Genomic DNA, 18,808 nt, shown 5'->3' with positions numbered 1-18,808 from the left:
GTGATGAAGTTTTTCTTGCATGCCACTAGAATGGTGTCCCATGTTTTACCCAAAGCTTGAAACATCTACACAGGTGGACTGACTGCAATATGAAGCTTAGAACACTCTACATGAAACAGTTGAAACCTGTGCCTTTATCAAGTGCCAGTTTCAATAGTAATCTTTGAGCAACTGAGGAGCAAAAAGTCTTCCAACCTTGTCCTCCACTTCTTACTGCACACCCCAGCATGGCTAGATTTAGAGCTAGCAAATCATTTGCCCAATAAGTGCACATGATATTCACATTTTAAGCATTTGGTAATTTTAGACAACATTAATGAACATATACATTTTAAATATAAAATTATAGCTTTGAGAATTACAGAATAAGATCATTAATAATTGCTACTATAAGACATAAGATAAATTACCTAACTCATTTTAAACTTTTCAAAGATTTGTAATTTTCCCATTCGAAAATTCCCTTGTTCTTGGATTGAGCCTGGACATGCTGTTGGCTTCCTTCTGGGTGAAATCTCCTCCTCAAACAGGGGTCACTGTATTACTGGCAAGATGTGCACACATGTCTAGAGAGCACTGCTACACTACAACTGTTCCTACAAGCAATGAAAAAGACTGGTTATCTAGTCTCACAGAGCCTCAAATTTGATTCTCTAAAGTATCACTACTTTATATTTAAATAGTACATATACTTCCAGGATTTGATTTGAAATCTAAGAGAAAAATACAAGAGAACTGGAAAAATAATGCACTTCCAAACCCTGGAAGTCTAATTGTTAACACTTTATAACTTCTGGTATTATTTTCCAACTGTTGAGTACACAAACATCCAAAATTATTAGAAAGGTCTGCAAATGGGATAACCATTAAGACAAGTGAACTTTATGAGCCCAGACTTTGCTGTTTATTCCAAATGAGAAGTATTATCTTCAAATCTCAACTCATTAACACAGATTTCAATACTTTTAGGATCAATAAGACCAATTTTAATTATTTAAAGAGTTTCTACTTAAGATGATATTTCCAAATGCTTTCTGCAGTGCCTTGCTTTCCTCTTCAAATATAAGTTCTCCTCACATCAGTTTCTGTCATTTTTGTCATAAAATGGCTCAGTTGTTAAATATCATTCATATCATGCAACCAGGCATGATTCCAATTAGTCTGGCATACAACCCAAATGACAGCTTAAGAAGCTTCAATATGCCAGCTCTTTGAACATTTGATGATATCATCATTCTGCCAATCATTTCTTGCACTCTGGCTTCAACTTTTCTGTCATGAAAAATTACTTCAACTATACAAATGAAGACCTCAGGGATGCCCCTTACAGAACTGATGGGGTCAGAAATCCAAAGATGGCTTTTCTAAGACATCAAGGAAGAGGATATTCACCCAACATCTCCTCAAAGATAATTCCTGCCAACACCCATTGAATTCACTGAGGTGGAGCTGAGGAGCGGGACATAGCACTAGAAATCACTAGAGGCATTTCCCTATGTCGGTGTTGAGATGAAAAGACTACTGCATCATCAATGAAGCAAGCAGCCCCTCACTGTGTTACTGCAACACTGAGGACGGCAGTCACCAAAAGAAACACAGGCTCCAAGTACTCAGAGCAGCCTAGCACGGGAAGCAAAGGTCTGGGAGTCTCCCATTCTGGGCAATGGTTTATGTACAAGCTTGTACATTTTTTGCAATGTCCAAACCTTTCCAGAAACCTAAAACTTTCTTAGATGAGGTTCGGACATAAAAAACAGTGAGTTAGCAATTGGTTTGCTGTCTATTGCTTTTATTATGTTTAGGTATGGGCTTGGATTGCAAGCTGGTACAACCACTGTGGAAATCAGTCTGGCAGTTCTTCAGAAAATTGGAAATAGTTCTACCTGAGGACCCAGCTAGATCACTCTTGGGCATATACCCAAAAGATGCTCCAACATATAACAAGGACATGTGCTCCATTTTGTTCATAGCAGCCTTACTTAGAATAGCCAGAAGCTGGAAAGAACCCAGATGTCCCTCGACAGATGAATGAATACAAAAAGTGTGGTATATTTACACAATGGAGTACTACTCAGCTATTAAAAACAACGAATTCATGAAATTCTTAGGCAAATGGATGGGAACTAGAAAATACCATACTGAGTGAGGTAACCCAGTCACAAAAGAACACATATGGTACGTACTCACTGATAAGTAGATATTAGGCAAAAAGTTTGGAATATCCAGGATACAACTCACAGACCATGTGAAGCTCAAGAAGAAGGAAGATCAAAGTGTGGATGCTTCAGTCCTACTCAGAAGGGGGAAGAAAATAATCACCGGAGATAGAGGTCTGGGAGGGAGAAAGGATGGGGAGGGGAAAAGGGGGACACGATCAGGTGTGGGAGAAGACAGTGGGGAGATGTACAGAGGGTCAGAAAATTGAATGAAGGTGTGTAGCATTGTGGGGTTGGGAACTGGAGGTAGCTCCTAGAAAGTCTCAGAAACCAGGGAAGCAAGAGGTTTCCAGGATCCAACAGGGATGGCATGAGTTGAAATACCTAACAAAGAGGAGATAGAACTTGTAGAGACCATATCCAGTTGTTAGGCATGGCCCCCAATTGAGGGATGGGGCTACCCACCCATCTCAAAAATATTAACCAAGAATTGCTCCTGTCTAAAGGAAAAACAGGGACAAAGAGTGGAGCAGAAACTGAATGAAAGGCCATCCAGAGACTGTCCCACCTAAGGATCCATCCTATATGCAGACAGCAACAGACAGCAAACCCAGACACTATTGCTGATGCCAAGAAGCACTTTCTGATAGAAGCCTAGTATAGCTGTTCCCTGAGAGACTCTGCCAGAGCCAGACCAATACAGATGCAGATGCTCACAGCCAACCATCAGACTGAGCACATGGACCCCAATGGAGGAGTTAGGGAAAGGACTGAAGGAGCTGAAGGGGTTTGCAACCCCATAGGAAGAACAACAATATCAACCAACCAGAGCTCTCAGAGCTCCCAGGGACTAAATCACCAACCAAAGAGTACACATGTAGGGACCAATGGCTACAGCCACATATGTAGCAGAGGGTTACCTTGTCTGTCATCAATGGGAAGGGAGGCCCTTGGTCCTGTGGAGACTCGATGCTAGGATGGTGAGGCTGGGTGGGTAGGGAGCATCCTCATAGAAGCAGGGGCAGAGGGGATAGGATAGGGGTTTGAGGAGGGGGATAACACTTGAAATGTAAATAAATAAAATAACCAATAAAAAAAAACCCAGTGAGTAAAGAGTAAGAAACCCTAGTTTGCTAGTTCTGTGTCCTTGGGCAGGAAGATGTCCTTGAATCCCACATTCTTTATCTATGGACTGAAATGATGGAAATTTGGTCATCTCTAGCTGACCTAACCTGACAGTATTATTATTGGACACTTAAGTCATCAGCTATGACTAATGCCTTTATGTGTGGTGGAACAACCTATGGTTCAATGACCTCTGGCTCCTTGGTGAACTGTTTTGGCACTACAGAGGGATCCCATTCTAATCTGTATTTAAATTGTCTCCAGCATTTAATTAACTCCTTTTCAAGGACAGTTTTAATATTTCCAAAGAAACCCATTAAGTATAATGAGAACAAAGAATATAATTTTAAAGCAGTCATTATTAGTTGACACAAGGTTGTTAATTCAAAAGGAATACTTTATATATTATTATTTAGAAGGTTTTCTTTAAATGAATACTCTTTATCTAAAAGGGGACCACATATCATAGCATGTGGTTTCCATGGTAACTAACCCATTTTTAAAAATATGCAGAAAACTACAGATATACTGTATCATTCTTCTAGGAATGAATCATTATAAATTACCTTGTTTCAGCTTATATTTCTGTGTTTTAAACTTCCTTTTTCCATGATGTATATTAAGATGACTTATTTATAATGGTTTAGTTACCGGTACATTTGTACTTTATAATGTGAACAATTTTAGAATTATATTGGAAAAAGAAATCTAGAAATCTTTTAAAATTGTTAAGGTTTGTCTTTACTTAAAATGACATCCACTTATATTTTTGACACATCAGATTCATATTAATAGATATACATTTAAATTTATAGAATACACAAATAACAAATACATTATTAATATCACTGTAAAAAGAAACCACTGTTGGATACAAATAAAATGAGATTTTCCCATCAGTGTATCTGTGGCAAAATATAAGGAGGTTTTTTTTTTCAGCACTTCCATTTGGAAAAATCTAAATGATCCACGATGATATTAGAAAAATATAGAATTTTCCCAACTGGCTTTTTTAAAAAAAAAATGTACTAGATAGGAAAGCTCTACTTATACAATAAATGTAGAGGAATATAGCAGTTAGTAACAAAGTCTAACTAAAGAAAGCAAATCATTAGAATGTGTGGTTTTTATCAGTTATCTTCCCCTAAAAGTCATGCTTCCTTTTGAAAAGAAAAGTGAAATGTAAGAAGTCTTTCCAACCAGACATCTACTGCCTGGAAAAACTCTGTGCCCTGTACCAAAATCCTCTTAACACTTGAAACACTTAATTCTCCTCTACTCTCCCAATAATACAAATAGCTGGGTGTGTCAGGAGCAACTGTCAGGGTGTGCTATGCACACAGCTGGAGCAGCAGGCAGCCACTGCAGTGTGACTGTCACTGGAGGAGGAGGTGAAGAGCAGGCAGGGTGACTACTCAGCAGCTGAATCACATGGTTTGGGTTTTCCAGGCAACGAATCTGGTGCAACCCAAAGAACTAAAAACTTCCTCCTTTAGAACACAGGAAATGACATTAATAGATACAGTGATGAAATACTACTTCAATTATTTTAGTGCAGATACAAATATCTTTTATTCCTGGCATAGATTACCATTTGATTTTACTAAGTAATACTTTTTCACAGTCAGTTCAGAGAACAGAATGTGATGGAAGGTAGAAAAGCATTTGGAAATTAGCTAAATTCTGAACTACTTACATACTCTGCCAGGTTTAAATCGTTACTTCAAGATATTTTATTAGAATTCCGGCCCAGAAATAAAATGACATCATTCGAACTTGGTAGATTGGTTACTCAAAGTGTTCTTTCATATGATTTATAATGACTTAAAACTTAGATCTCTCAAAGCAGCTTTGTTCTCTGACTTGAAAAAATTGATATTCTGAATAAATTGCAATGAAATGTGGGCTCATTAATATGGAGTCTACTACTTATATTTTATGTAAATGCTCAAAGATTCTAATGTTCCTGCACTTGATATTGAAAAATGCCTAATTTACAGAAAACACCATCAGTTTTATGCCAACATGTTTTATACGCAGTCCCATATCATAAATTCATACCAAAATGAGAGCTAGAGAGAAAGTGATGGCTTCTCTCATTGTGAATAGAATCATATATTCATCATCTTTCCCTTTTTACTGTGGCTTCTAGCAGGCTCACAGGTGAACCTCACATTTAACCACAAAATTCCTACAAGTGTGGATTTTCTAATGTGACTAACATCTTCTATGGTTTAACAATTATTTTTGATCATGAAGTATGATTTTATTATAAAATGTTGCTATTAGCAATTTTTGAAAGTAGTATGTATATTTTAGAAAGTAAAACTTTTTAATATAAAAATGCTAAGTCCAAAAACTGTCTGTAAGTAGGTGTACTAATAAAGTCCAGATTACACATACACAATTAGCCCTTTAAAAACCTTCAAAGAGTTGTATTAATGCTTAATGGATTGCAATACACATATCCAAATTATCAATGGGAATTGATAACTTGTGCTTATGTATGCAAATTAATAGAAAATGTAATGCTGTTAAAATATAATTTCTAAAAGTTTTCAAAGTATCTTCCCAGAAAACTTTTTAAAGTAGAGGTCTATAATTCTACATTTTATAATATGTCTGTAATAGTTAGAACTTCTTAATATGAATCAAAAAAGCAAAATTAAGATGATTTACTTACTTACTATTCAAAAGTTGTTTTCTAATGATTAGAATAATGATTGTCCACTTAATAAATTAAAGACATTCAGTATGCCAATGTCATGCAAAATCCATAGTGCACATGTAAGTGATATGTTTGACATATTTTAAGTCATTGCTAATAACTTTCTCCGAGGATACAGTTCTGAGGGGGCTCACACTGCTTACCAGTTCCCCTGACTTACTGATCTGTCTATCTTGCAACAGGTCACATGGACCTTCTAAAGTGCATCACAAAGGCTCCATAAAACTGTCTTTTGGTATTCATATACACCCCCACTCAGGCCAACCAGAGACAAGAATAAGAAATCTCTAAAAGTGTCATCATCCTAAATGGACAACCAACAACTACAAGTCAATGAAACTTATGTTTTATTTTTCTTCAAGGTCAACATTATGAATTCATAATGTGTGCTAATACTAAAGCAAAGTAATAATAATTACATATAGAACTGCCATACTAGACAAAGCTTTGTAAGATGATATTTATAAATTTCCTTTATATTAAAATGTGATTCACTCAATTAAACTATTCTCCAATGTCAGTAAGAGAGTGATGGTTAATGAAAAGTATTTGAATAAATCAGAGTGTTGATTTGCACAAATCTGGATGTTTTTTCTAAAACATGATCTTAGACAAACCCAGACTGAACATATTAAACAAGGGTGATAAAATTTGATGTATATTTTAGCAAGTATAATTATCACATAATAATATATTCTGTTGCTAAAAAGTATGAATAAAACGACATATACATATAGAATAATTAAGATGAGGGTGGTGACTGTCCTTAGATGTATTACAAGTGATATCCTTATATAGAAAAGGGGGATTACTAGGATAAAATTTAATTTGCTTTCATTACAATTCACCAAAAGAAAGTTCCTAATTGGCAAGGCTCACATAGAGAAGGATAACTACACAGTAACGGTTGACTTTCAGTATATAATATGCTACACATTTGGAAGAAGCTGAAATGATTTTTATTTTTTATTATTTTCATTCTCAGGATCTGATGGAAGAGAACGGCAAACAAAGCCATGGTATCTGAAACAGACACTGCAGTGGTGTTCTGCCAGCTAAGGACTGCAAATAGTCTTTCTTACAAAATGGCCTCCAATGCTAAACACGATGAACCAAATGTTAGCTGAAAATCAAATATCTCAGGAAATAAAAAAATGAAACAATCTAATATGTAAAATACATGTGGTTTTTCTACATCAAATATCATGGTGGGCTTTATTTTTATTTTCTATTTTGAAAAACATCAAGCCATTTTGTGTATTTTTAATTTGTGAATGGAATTTAGTAACTCTAAGGTATCATACAATAAATTTTTAGGCCACAATCATAAGAAGACATAATATAAAAATTAAGGAGCTACCTGAAGGATACTGAGTTAATATCCTAAGGGAAGCACTATAGTCACACATTTTTAGTATTTTGGTATACTTGATGAGATTTTTTTAAAAAAATATATAGTTATTAATAAAAGTTCTTTAAAATTGTATTCTCCAAACACAACTAGGTAACAATGTGTACCAAATTATTCTCATTTTGCTTAGAAATAAATTGATTCCGAGTTTGTACTGCTTACTGGTATTCCCATGACAGCAATCTCAATTAGTAAAACGCTTAAGAAAAACAAAAAATATGTAAAATCTCCTAAAACCAAAGCATCTAAAACAGTCAGAATCTTCACAATGACTACTTTGATGAACATAAACCCAGTTAACAGCCATATTGCATCATTCCTATGGCTGAATTACACATAATAGTTCTGAAATTTCTCTTTTGTTATGATCAGATGAACCGCGCCCTACATGGCAGATACGGCATATGCAAAATCAGAAAGATTTCCTATAAATTTGGCCTCCAGTGTGTCGGCTTTCTACCACAGCACCAAAATAGTCAGCAGTTAAGCAAACTAATGGATTTCATTGTATCTATTATGTGATTTTTCTATGCAAACAGATCCTACTCTGACCCAGACCTCATGTCCCTTAGCATGGGAGGACAATGGTAAGGTTAACATTATGTCTGAAGGAGAACATAAGTTTGAAAATAGTCTTTAAAAAAATCAAATGACTGAATATCAAAACAACAGCATGTATTTTCTAAAGGTTCTAATGAGGTTAATAGCAAAAATAAACGTTGTTAGAAACCACATGATTATTCTTGGATGCGTATTATAATAGTCACCTGTTAGTAAGCACATAACCATAAAGCCATTAAAATATACGTTTCCTAAAAGTGTATATTATTGATAGAAAATCTGATCAAGTATACTCCTATTGTACCAATAACTCTCTGAAATAAGACAAACCAAGGTCAAATGAAAAATAACCAACTCCCATTCTTTGCCTTACCGCTAGCTGCTTTCCACTGAAAAAATTAACATCTTCTTTAATTAGAAATGTTTTGAGGTTTAGGTAATTTCAGAATTGCTTAAACATATACCAAACCAGAAGATATATTTTGCTATTTGGAAATTCTATTATTTTAGAAGGAAGGAAAACCAGGGCTTAACTCTAGTGTGGTTAGCATGCTTGGATTTCAATGGTAAAAGAGGTCTTTAGACCTACTAGATGATATGGTTTCATTAGCAAAGAAAATTATCTTTTTATTGTTGTCAATTGCTCTTAAATTTTCTTTAATAGAATTTCACAGCAATCTGCTCAAGAGGATATACTAAAGGCCCTTGATTATATATAGCCTAAAGAATGTATTGTACCACAAAGATACATACCCAATAAGATTTTTTCATCTGAAATTTATAAAGATAATTTTCCATGCTGACAGTGCACATTTCATCCGTAAGTTTGAAGAGTCAAATGCTACCACAGCTGGGGGTTATTCTGGCAAATGGCTTCCAACAGGGACTACAGAGATGGAGGCTAGGAGGCATGTGTGTGTGTGCAGGGAAAGCAACAGACCTGATGGGAAAGAGCACTCCTCTGGAGTCATTTCTATCAATTACCATCCAAGTAAGGTAATCAAACATAGAGTCTCATGGAGAAAAGCAACAATAGGAAGGAGAAGCAAATAGTAAAGCAGCTACTTGACTGCCTTCAGAGATTAAAACAAAAAGCCAGGGGTGAGCCTAATATATTTCTTAGGGATTTTCTAAGGCTGAAGGGAGGGGCAAGGGGCATACCTTTTAAAAAAAATCATGAAAGGAACTGAGACAAGATTATAAAAAAGGGACCAAGTTATAGCGCGCCATGGGATTTTTAATCTGGCTACCTGTGGTTTCTGTAGTTAAAGCCTTATTCATCCTCCAAACAGGGGGTGGGGTAGGGGAAGAAAACAAAAAAAAATCACATTTATATGTCAGTTTTGCAAATGATCAAACAGCGTGCATCAAGAAGAATAAGAAAACATGAAACGCTGATGACTTTTTAAGATAGACACCCGTTTTAGCAAATATTATTGATAATTACCTGTGCATCTCGTTTCTTGGACTCTTGAATTTGATTTTCGTGCTCCATATTGGCAGCGCGAAGCTGTTTCTCCAGGTTTTCAATTTCCCGATCATGGTCTCGGACTAGGCTATCCTTCTCTGCGCTATGCTGCTGTAATAGGTGCGTCTTCTCCTGTTCATGCTCCAGCTTCAGCTCTACTATCTGATTGGACAATGAGGAGGACAGTTCATCAACAGAACATCCTTGTCGTCATGACAACTCATGTGCAGCTTAATTTTTCTCTAATTTGTCCAAGTTGAAAATTTTATTTTTGCGTCATTATTACCTCACCCTTAAAATATATTCATTTGATGGGGAGCATTTTATCTAAAACTCCTAATATTCAAGATACTTGGCATATTCAGGAAATCCTTTGCACTCTGTTGACATTAATGTCTGAACATTGAAAAAATTTATGTTGAATACTAGGTATTTCCTCCCCAAGAACTGGGTATTACTGATCAGCAATGGTTGTAAACGGTTAATAGTCAGTACGCCTTGCTTTCTGCTTGAATATATACACGTAAAAAGCAACAATTAAGTCGATCAGTTCCCTTTATGATTTTGCAATAAAAGATCTGAGCTAAATACGCATCTAGATTATTGTATATACAGTTGTCTTTTAAAAATAAAATCATAAATTTCAAAGCTCTATTATCTCGTTGTCAGCTACGGTACACCAACATAAACAGATGTTATGTCTTCCAGAAGGGCACCTGCTGTGCCGCAAGCCTGCGCCATGATTTCATAAAAAGCATTCTATTCTCAGGATCCTTTCCCAGTCCACTCCACACTGGAGACTGTGACCTTGGCCAGTCTTAGCCTCTCCCTGCTAGACTGAATGGCAGCCTGAGACCAAGGGCCTGGTTGCCGCAGCTTTGATACTAATCCTCCCAGACTGTGCACAATGGCACCCTACCTGGCCTGCAAACTATAGCCAGCCAGGCTGTCTTTGAAGCAGGTGATGAATAGGGGACTGCAGGAAGCCAGCTTCCCCAGTGAACTCCAGGCCACACAGCTGCTAAGAACAGTCACTTAGATTTTTCTTCAGTTTTGGTGGATTTCAGGGTGGGGGGTGCTGTTATTTAGAATATGTTGTGTTATTTTCAGCGTGAGAATCCATCTTCAAAAAAGCTAACAGTAGGAGTCTGCTCCAAATTGATCTTGTTTCCTGCAATGAATCACCAGACTACCTTATCTTAAAGCTATAGCAGTCATTTCTCCAGGAATGTGCACAACACTAAATCTCAGAAGAAGTAATTTTTCTATGAATTTTAAAGTTTGAATTCCATAATTGCAAATAAGAATCAAAAAATAAATTAAATTTGCTTTTAGATTATAACATATGTTTTAAAATATTGTTATTGTGACTTTAGAGTTTGGAAACCAATAATACATTTATAATTATTCATAAATGTGTTATATTATTTAGGAGAAATTTATGCTAATTCTTGAACATATCCATTTACGATTATGTTACAACAGGTCATAAATAATATAGAAAACACGATGTTTTCTAGTGAATTTACTTAAAGTTTGAGTGTTTGCCCCATATTATCCCAATGCACTAGTAAAGAGAAAAGTAGGATGTGTGTCTTCATAATATATGCTAAGTACACTAGGTAGTAAAGAAAAAAGGTTTTTATTATTTAAACAAATGTATATGTTTCATTCTGTGGTTTGCACCACTATAATATTAATCCCAACAGAAGGGGAAAATTAAAAAGTGAGCATCATTAGAGCAGATTTTTAGCACTAACTGTATTAACTACTGAACTCAACTATCTTTAGTTCTTAGACACACTATTATTTCTACTCAATGTTATAGTATCAAGCATCATTATAATAAAATTTAAAACATTAATTAAAATTCTTTAAGCATGTTTTACATGAAGAGAAGTAGAGAGAGGCATAAAACATTCTACTGGGGTCTTTGAAATTTTGGGGAAATGGGTATGACTTAAAATTGATAGAAAGCAAAATACTTATAAGTAACCAAATAACCTGAAACTACAATGGAAGAATTATAGAGTATCTCCCTTGAAAGGACATATGTCAAGAAATAGGGATAAGGCCACTAGTAATGAACGATGCCCAATTGTTTATCCTCCCTTTAATTCACAAACTTCACACACTCACACGCACACACACACACACACACTATCTATTGTGATTATATTCACCTCATTACTCAGGTATGCTCCATTCTCTTCCTTCTAAATATTGTCTTCTTCCTACCTAGTCCCCCAGTGGTTGCATTAGAGAAAATGACATCACTTCCTTTAGCAACCATTTGCAGTCAATAAGTTCCCCAAGAAGTACAGGGCTCGATGAGTACCTCCTCTGGAAACTTGGAGGGCCAGTCTTATGCATGCAGGTTGGGATGTGTGTGCATGCGTGCACGAGTGCATGTGTGCACGCTCATGTGCATGTACATGTATGTACATGCATTGCAATGACTGGATGTGAGGTTTGTACCATGGGCTGGAATATACACACCTTATACTACAAATCAAGCCAAAAGCCTATGGTTGTTGAGGGCATGAGCCCAAGGAAGCAACACACTGCTCTTGTCTCCCTAATTAAGAGTGCAGTCAGACAGTCATCTAAATGTTTATATCCATAGACAGATGCAGCTTTTAGCCTGAAGTAGAGAGGATTATTTTGTAGAAGATGGTGGTTAAAGCAGATACTAATGTTTTGCAAGCCGATACTCCTCTCATTGGTTCTGTGCCTATCTTACTCCTGGAAAACCATGCTCTATTAGCACTAGAGACCCTGTGGGGAAAGACCCTTCATCTGTAGGCTTTTCTGATCCTATTGCCTTGCATCAGACACTGGGTGCCCCATGTATTGAATGCCATTTTTGATCCCTACCATGCTGTTGAAAGTAGGTGGCCCAGTTCCAAAGAAACCTCCTGCATCGGTCCACTGGAACACAGAAGAGGCCAAGATAGCAGGAGCTGCTTAATGGAACCAGCATTCCCACCAACAGTGAGGTCCTCTAAAGAAGGTAATATCAGCATCTAGGCCCCTCCTGGAATAGGTTTTCTGGGCTAAGTGGCAAAAACTACCCTGGTATTTTCATTTCCTGTTTTGATTCTCCTCCAACATTTTGCCAGGGAGTTCTGGTACCTCCACCATGGGTCAGCACAACTGGAAGAGCAGTGAAGCTCACTACTAAAAACTATCAGAAACTATTGTAAATATTTCTATTAAAAACTAGGCTATATTTAGTATGCGTGTGTATGTGTGTATATGTGTGTGTATGTGTGTGTGTCTGCGCGCACCCATGCGTGTGTGTGCACTAGAGTATAACTTGAAAGGGTCTGTTGTTTCCTTCCACCAATGGGTCCTAAGGACTGAACTCAGGTTGTAGCATTGGTGGTAAGAGCATTTACTGCTAAGCTATCTCACAACTTTAGTGACATTTTTTAGACGACAAATTAAAAGCAATTAATCATTGTGGGTTCTGATCATCACACTAATAGTTCAAGGGACAGTTTACTTTGAGACATTAGTCATTAAAAGACAGGATTTTTTTTCTATAGAGCTTACTAGGCAACATTTTAATACCATGACACATTCCACTTGAGTGCTCTCTATATAAAATTTTCATTTCTTACACATGAAATTTAGTATTACTCTTATACTCCTGGTAAGATGTGGTATAAGATCCACATAAAGAAGCAGGTAGAACCTTTATACTTTCTATTCCTGAGGCACAGATATAACATCATCATCTGGTTACACCTGTGAGCAGTCTGTATTTGCAAAAAGGCCACATCTAAAATGTTAAAATGAGCTACACCATTTCAGGACCCTAGACATCCAGCTCAAGTAGGGTAAAATTTACTGTGAAGTCTGGCAAGATTTCACCAGACTGGTTTTATGTCTTTACAAAAGGAGTTGACATCTTTTAAAAGTTATGGTACAAAATATGCTACTCTCTTGCATAAGAAAATGATTTCCTTAAATGTGCCTTTCCTTTAGGACATACACAAACCTCTCAGTGTCTTTGGAGTCAAAGTAAACATACTCTAATACAAAAATCTGACAGTTTGATATGATTTTGTGACTGTTACAAAATTCCTCCTAGGGAGAGTATGCAATATCTACTCCTTCTCCTATAGTCCCAATGGCAAACTGGAGCACAATTCCGCAAAAGTTCACTCTGAAGAACCAAGGCGTTTGTTGGGCTTCCTTATGAAGTATAGATAAAGAGACACTTACAAGGTTGTGGAAACTTCTCCCCCAAAGGTTTTACAACAAGCATGAGGGTCTCCATAGCTGTACATATGGAGCTCCCCTCTCCTAATCTTTTCTGACCTATAAGCGTATCCTTCCGAGAGGCCACAGCAATCACATCAGTTACATGCAACAGGGAGTAGAGAGTAGTGGATGAAGGTCTTGTGAGCCTCTCCATCCTTCATTGGGGTGTATATGTATAAACTGTCAACAAGCACAACTGAAAAACCCTTTTGCATGGAGGGCCAGACTAAACTCTCCAAGATGCCAGTTATTTGATTCTGAGAATATTTATGCATGACATCTAAATCTTGATAAAAATAATAGACACAAAAGTATTTTTTCCCCTACTAAAAAAGGCTGGGTCTATAGCTTAGCTGGAAAAGTGCTTCTCTTGCAAACATGAGAACATACGTTCAATACCCAATGCCTACATAAAAGAGCTAAGCACGGAGACACTCTTACAATCCCAATTCTGGGGAAGGAGAGTCGGGTGAACACTGGGGCCCACTGGCCAGCCAGTTTAGCCAAGGCCTAGGGCAATGAGAAACCCCGATTGCTCTGTATGATCCTGATCTTATCCACATAAGTGTATGTTAATCTCCACACACAGGAACATGGACCATGTTAGCCACCCCTACATGCAAAAGAACAAAAGGAAGCCAGTGTAGAAACACAGTCTATCATCTGTGGATGGCCACGAGGCTCCAGGATTAAATATTTCCTACAAGAAAAAGAACTATCCATAGAATCTGTCGAACCACAGTTCATTTTAGCTGGCAAGCTCTGTTTTAAAATGTAGTACGACATGATGACTGTTCTGGAGATGGTATAGGGCTTGGCAGCACACTCTTTTTCCTCTCAGCTAATTGTCAATACCAAGGATAAGAAATACCTCTTGAAGGTTTGGCTGCTCAGGATGCACTGCAAGCCAGAGGCTAGAAGCAGGTCTGACTTTGAGACCTAGCAGAGTGGTCTCTGACACTGTGAACACACATCACTTTCTCCCAGTGTTGATGAATGAAGAAGCACCATGCATTCTATCTGAGTCGTAAGTGCTCTACAACTGAGCCAAGCCCCACCCTAGATTCTCACTGAACACTTCAAAATACTTACAGGCCCAAGGGTGATGATTAGCAAAAATAATCCTGCATGTTAAAGCTTGCTGAAACATAGCTATAATTTCTCTATGCCAGATAGCAATGAAAACTCAGGAAGCATTTCTTGTTTCAATAATTCTCAACTCAAGTGAGAATGATAAGCACTCTTAGTTAAGAATTCAACTTTGTAGGCAGAGTTCAATTTTGGGATGGGGCCACATCCTAACTTTATATTTCTGTTAATTTTACATCTGTCTCTCTGAAGTGTATTCAGTTCTAAATGAAGTATATACTGCCTTAATCAAACATATCACTGCTGTTGGAGGAATATTAACTAGGAACTAGGATAACCATTCAAGTTTGTCACTAAGTATGGAATTGGGAAAAACAGACTCATCAAAGTTTAGAAATTCCTCCTTCACCCACAATACTTCATAATCATTCATCATTTTAAATTGTACAATGTGGGATCCAGGAACAAGCAAAGAAGAGAATCAGGGCTGGAGAGACAGTTCAGTTGGTAAAGTGTTTGCTTGTGCAAGCATAAGCACCTGAGCCCCATTCCTAGAACACGTAAACAAAGCCAAGTGCTGTGTCACAAGACTAGTGATCTCAGTGCTAGGGTGGAGGACAGAGACAGGTAGAGCCACAGTGCTCACTGGCCAGCCACACAGGGATAATAGGTGAGCTTGAGATCACTCAGAAACCCTGTATTAAAGGAGGAACAACACCTGAGATCGACTTCTGACCTTCACATGCACACGCACGTGCACACACACACATGTCCACCTAGGTCTGTGCCCATCTATAGTTTGAGTGGCTAGGTAGGTCTGCTGCTGCCTAAGGTGACTCCTCACCAGTCACTGGTTCTACCCACTCTCTTACAACATAAAAATGTCACTCTCACAAGTGAGCCATCACTGTCTGTACATTACTTTTTTATTTCTTTGGATCATTCTCACTTTTTAAAGTATGTTTGGAATCTATTTCCTGTTTAAAGTCTTTCCCTTGAGCCTAGAAGGCCTGGAGCTCTCACCTCATTTCTCTGCTCTCCTGCGTTTCTTCAGAGGACGGCTCATAGTCTGCTCTCTCTAGCCAAACTAGCCAGGCTTTGTTCGCACATCCAACTAGAAATGGACTAGTGGCCTAAAGATCCGTTTGCCAAATTGAATAGGTCTCATTTTCCACCTAATGCCCCCTCCTGGCAAGGCCTGAAACAAAAGGCTACTCATGTCCCCCTTCTCTGAGGACACCCTAGCGTGAACCTCATACAATGACATCCTAGTTCTTTCACTTCACTGGCTGTTCTTCTATGTCTCTTCTGTTGATGTGTTGACCTCTTTCCCACCTCTAACGGTTGTCATGATCTTGGGTTCAGTCTTGGAGCTTCCTGTCTGAATACTCCTCGTTCAGCATCTTCCGTTGCTTGGCAGGAACAATCTTGGTCCATCTACATTCCACAAACACTGACAAATCCTGTTGACCTGGATCCCCAGCATGGTCACTGGTCACTGCCTCCCACTTCCACCATAGTCCCAGCCACAGTGGTTATGTTGGCTAGTTACTATGTTAACTTGATTCAAGCTAGAATGTTTCAGGAAGAAAACATCAGTTCATAAAATGTTCTTATCAGACTAGACTGTAGGACATTTTCTTGGTTAGTGATCGATGTACAAGACCCAGCCTATAGTAGGTGGTGTTACACCTGAGTAGGAGGTCCTGGATTCTATAAGAAAGCAGCACCCCTACAGCCTCTGCATCGGTTCCTGTCCCAGGGTTCTGTTGTTTGACTTTCTGCCTTGACTTTCCTTAGTGATAGACTATGGTGTAAAACTCTAAACGGAAATAAACCCTTTCCTCCTCAAGCTGTTTTTGGTCATCGTGTTTAATCACAGCAATAGAATCCCTAACTAAGAGTGGTCTATTACCAGACTATTACTACCATCTCCAAATGTACTTCTCTGCTTCCTTTCCTTCCTCCACTACAGGGGCCACAAAAACACTTGAAAAAAAAAAACATAGATGGCAGATTTTGTTCAAACGTTCCCATAGTTTCTCATCACACTTGGAATGAAATCCAAGCTCCATGCAGTCTTTGTAGCACTGGGCAGGACTGACATTCTGACCGCACTGAGGCAGATCCTTCCCCAGCTCACTCCACTGCAGCCATAGAGCAACCTACTGCAGTCTCAGGAAGCTCTGATACCTGCCGGCCTGGAATACGATTCCCTCACTTCGGGCTGTGCAACGGGTTCTTCCTTCACTTCCCTCAGGGAGTAAGTCCTGTATCGGTTCATTACAGTACTCTGCCAACCTACCTAACAATAACTATTCATGTAGACACCCCTTCACTCACAATCACAAGAGCCAGCTTTATGGACTTTGAAAACCCTGGTCACTGCCTCATTTTAACGCAATAAAATTTCAAATCAAATTCTTCACTGCCATATCCTAATCCTTTGGAACAATGATTAATGAAAGCATTTTCTCTATAAACATGAATTAATTATGAGAAACCATTGACTCCAGTTCATATTTTAATCTAACAAGACAATGCAAAGAGTTACTATCCAGGGAGAAACTTGAAATGAATTACCTCTAAAATGAAACAGATACGCTCCATACTCCAGTCACTTCCTTCACCCCTGACCTCCTACTCCACATCCTTTTTACCATTCTTGGAGAGTTCTAGGTGGGAGAACTTCAGCTGCTCCCTACCCCTTAACAACACACAATAAAAGGAAGGTGGCATGCTTTGCCTTTCACAAAGCCTGTGTTTCCAAACCCACACACTTGGCTTGTCCACATGACCAAGGCCTGGTAGCATCACTACGTGGATCTCTGACTTTGACAACTTAATGGATAGAAATAGAGTTCTTATCCTTCAGCCTGAAGGAACAAGATGTTCCAGAAGAAAAACTATCCATTATAGATTGTAAGTCAGGGACTCAGCTAAGCAGAGGAGAACTTGATTAGCATACATGAAGCCCTGGGGTACATCCCAGCACTGGAAATAAAAAACAAAACAAACAAAAAATCAAATGTAAAAGAAAAGCTATGCAAAAAAAATTTTTTTGCTTTTCCCAAAAGCATAAAGTGAGTAGAATACAAAGAGAAAAATAGCAACACGCTATACAGGATGCACAATAAATTATACACATCTATAGAATTTTAAAAATCACATGAAAGTACATTTTCATAAGATTTTAGGGAGAATCAAAAATTCTTCATCACTAACCACATCTAGGACCTCAATAATGAAGAAACATTTTCTCTCAATTTTAGATCATTCTGGCAATCACCAAAGAAACCCAGTTAAATCAGCATTTCTCCCTGTAATTCTTTAGTCTCCAACATTATTGCCCCCTCTCAAAAGGACACACTTTTAGTGACAAAGACACCATAAGCGTGTTAATATGCCAACATTCACTCCTTTTCTCTCTTCTTACAACAAGGCCCCGTCCCTCTGCTCCTTCAGCAAGCCACTCAGTCTGTGATGAGGACCCACCTACACTTCCTATAACCAAAGGCCACCAACTAAATGAATGGATCTCAATCTCTCTGTCTCTGACTATGTCTCTGTCTCTCTGTCTCTGCCTGCCTGCCTGCCTGCCTGTCTGTCTGTCTGTCTGTATGTCTCTCTCTTTCTCTCTCCCCTCTCTCCTACTCTGTCTCCTATTCAGTGAAGATTAAACAGCCCCCTTCAATGTCCCAATGGTCTTAACTGAAAACTTCGCATTTGCATGTCTTGCAGAATGGCCAGCTTGTCTCTGCCACTATGTTTGTTCCACATCATTCAAATCACAGCCTTGCTAGGATGGATCCATGTTTGTTTCTCATACTCACTAACAATAAACACGTATTCTTTCTGAAAATTGTGACCACTTGTTTATCTGCTGAACATTTCTCTTTAAAGGCTTTGTAGTATAAAGGGAAGATATAAATAGAAGATTAGAGTGGTAAGATAGAATTGCCAAAAACACATTTCCATGGTTCAGGAAATCCTAGCAT

At 38.0% G+C, this 18,808-nt stretch overlaps 1 protein-coding gene across 2 annotated transcripts in view; it reads right to left on the bottom strand.

The window, feature by feature from the left end:
• Window positions 1-18,808, bottom strand: part of Cep112 (centrosomal protein 112) — a 406,791-nt gene that overhangs the window by 225,829 nt on the left and 162,154 nt on the right. For both annotated transcript variants that reach the window (XM_028761272.1, XM_028761273.1), the window contains one exon: window positions 9,429-9,611. In XM_028761272.1, coding sequence (XP_028617105.1) covers window positions 9,429-9,611 — 183 coding nt within the window. The remainder of the gene's footprint in view (window positions 1-9,428; window positions 9,612-18,808) is intronic.

This window comes from Grammomys surdaster, unplaced genomic scaffold, assembly GCF_004785775.1.
Source record: "Grammomys surdaster isolate TR1022 unplaced genomic scaffold, NIH_TR_1.0 126906, whole genome shotgun sequence".
Lineage (NCBI taxonomy): Eukaryota > Metazoa > Chordata > Mammalia > Rodentia > Muridae > Grammomys > Grammomys surdaster.
Note: the sequence above shows the minus strand (reverse complement) of the source record. Positions and strands in the feature narration are given on the sequence as shown.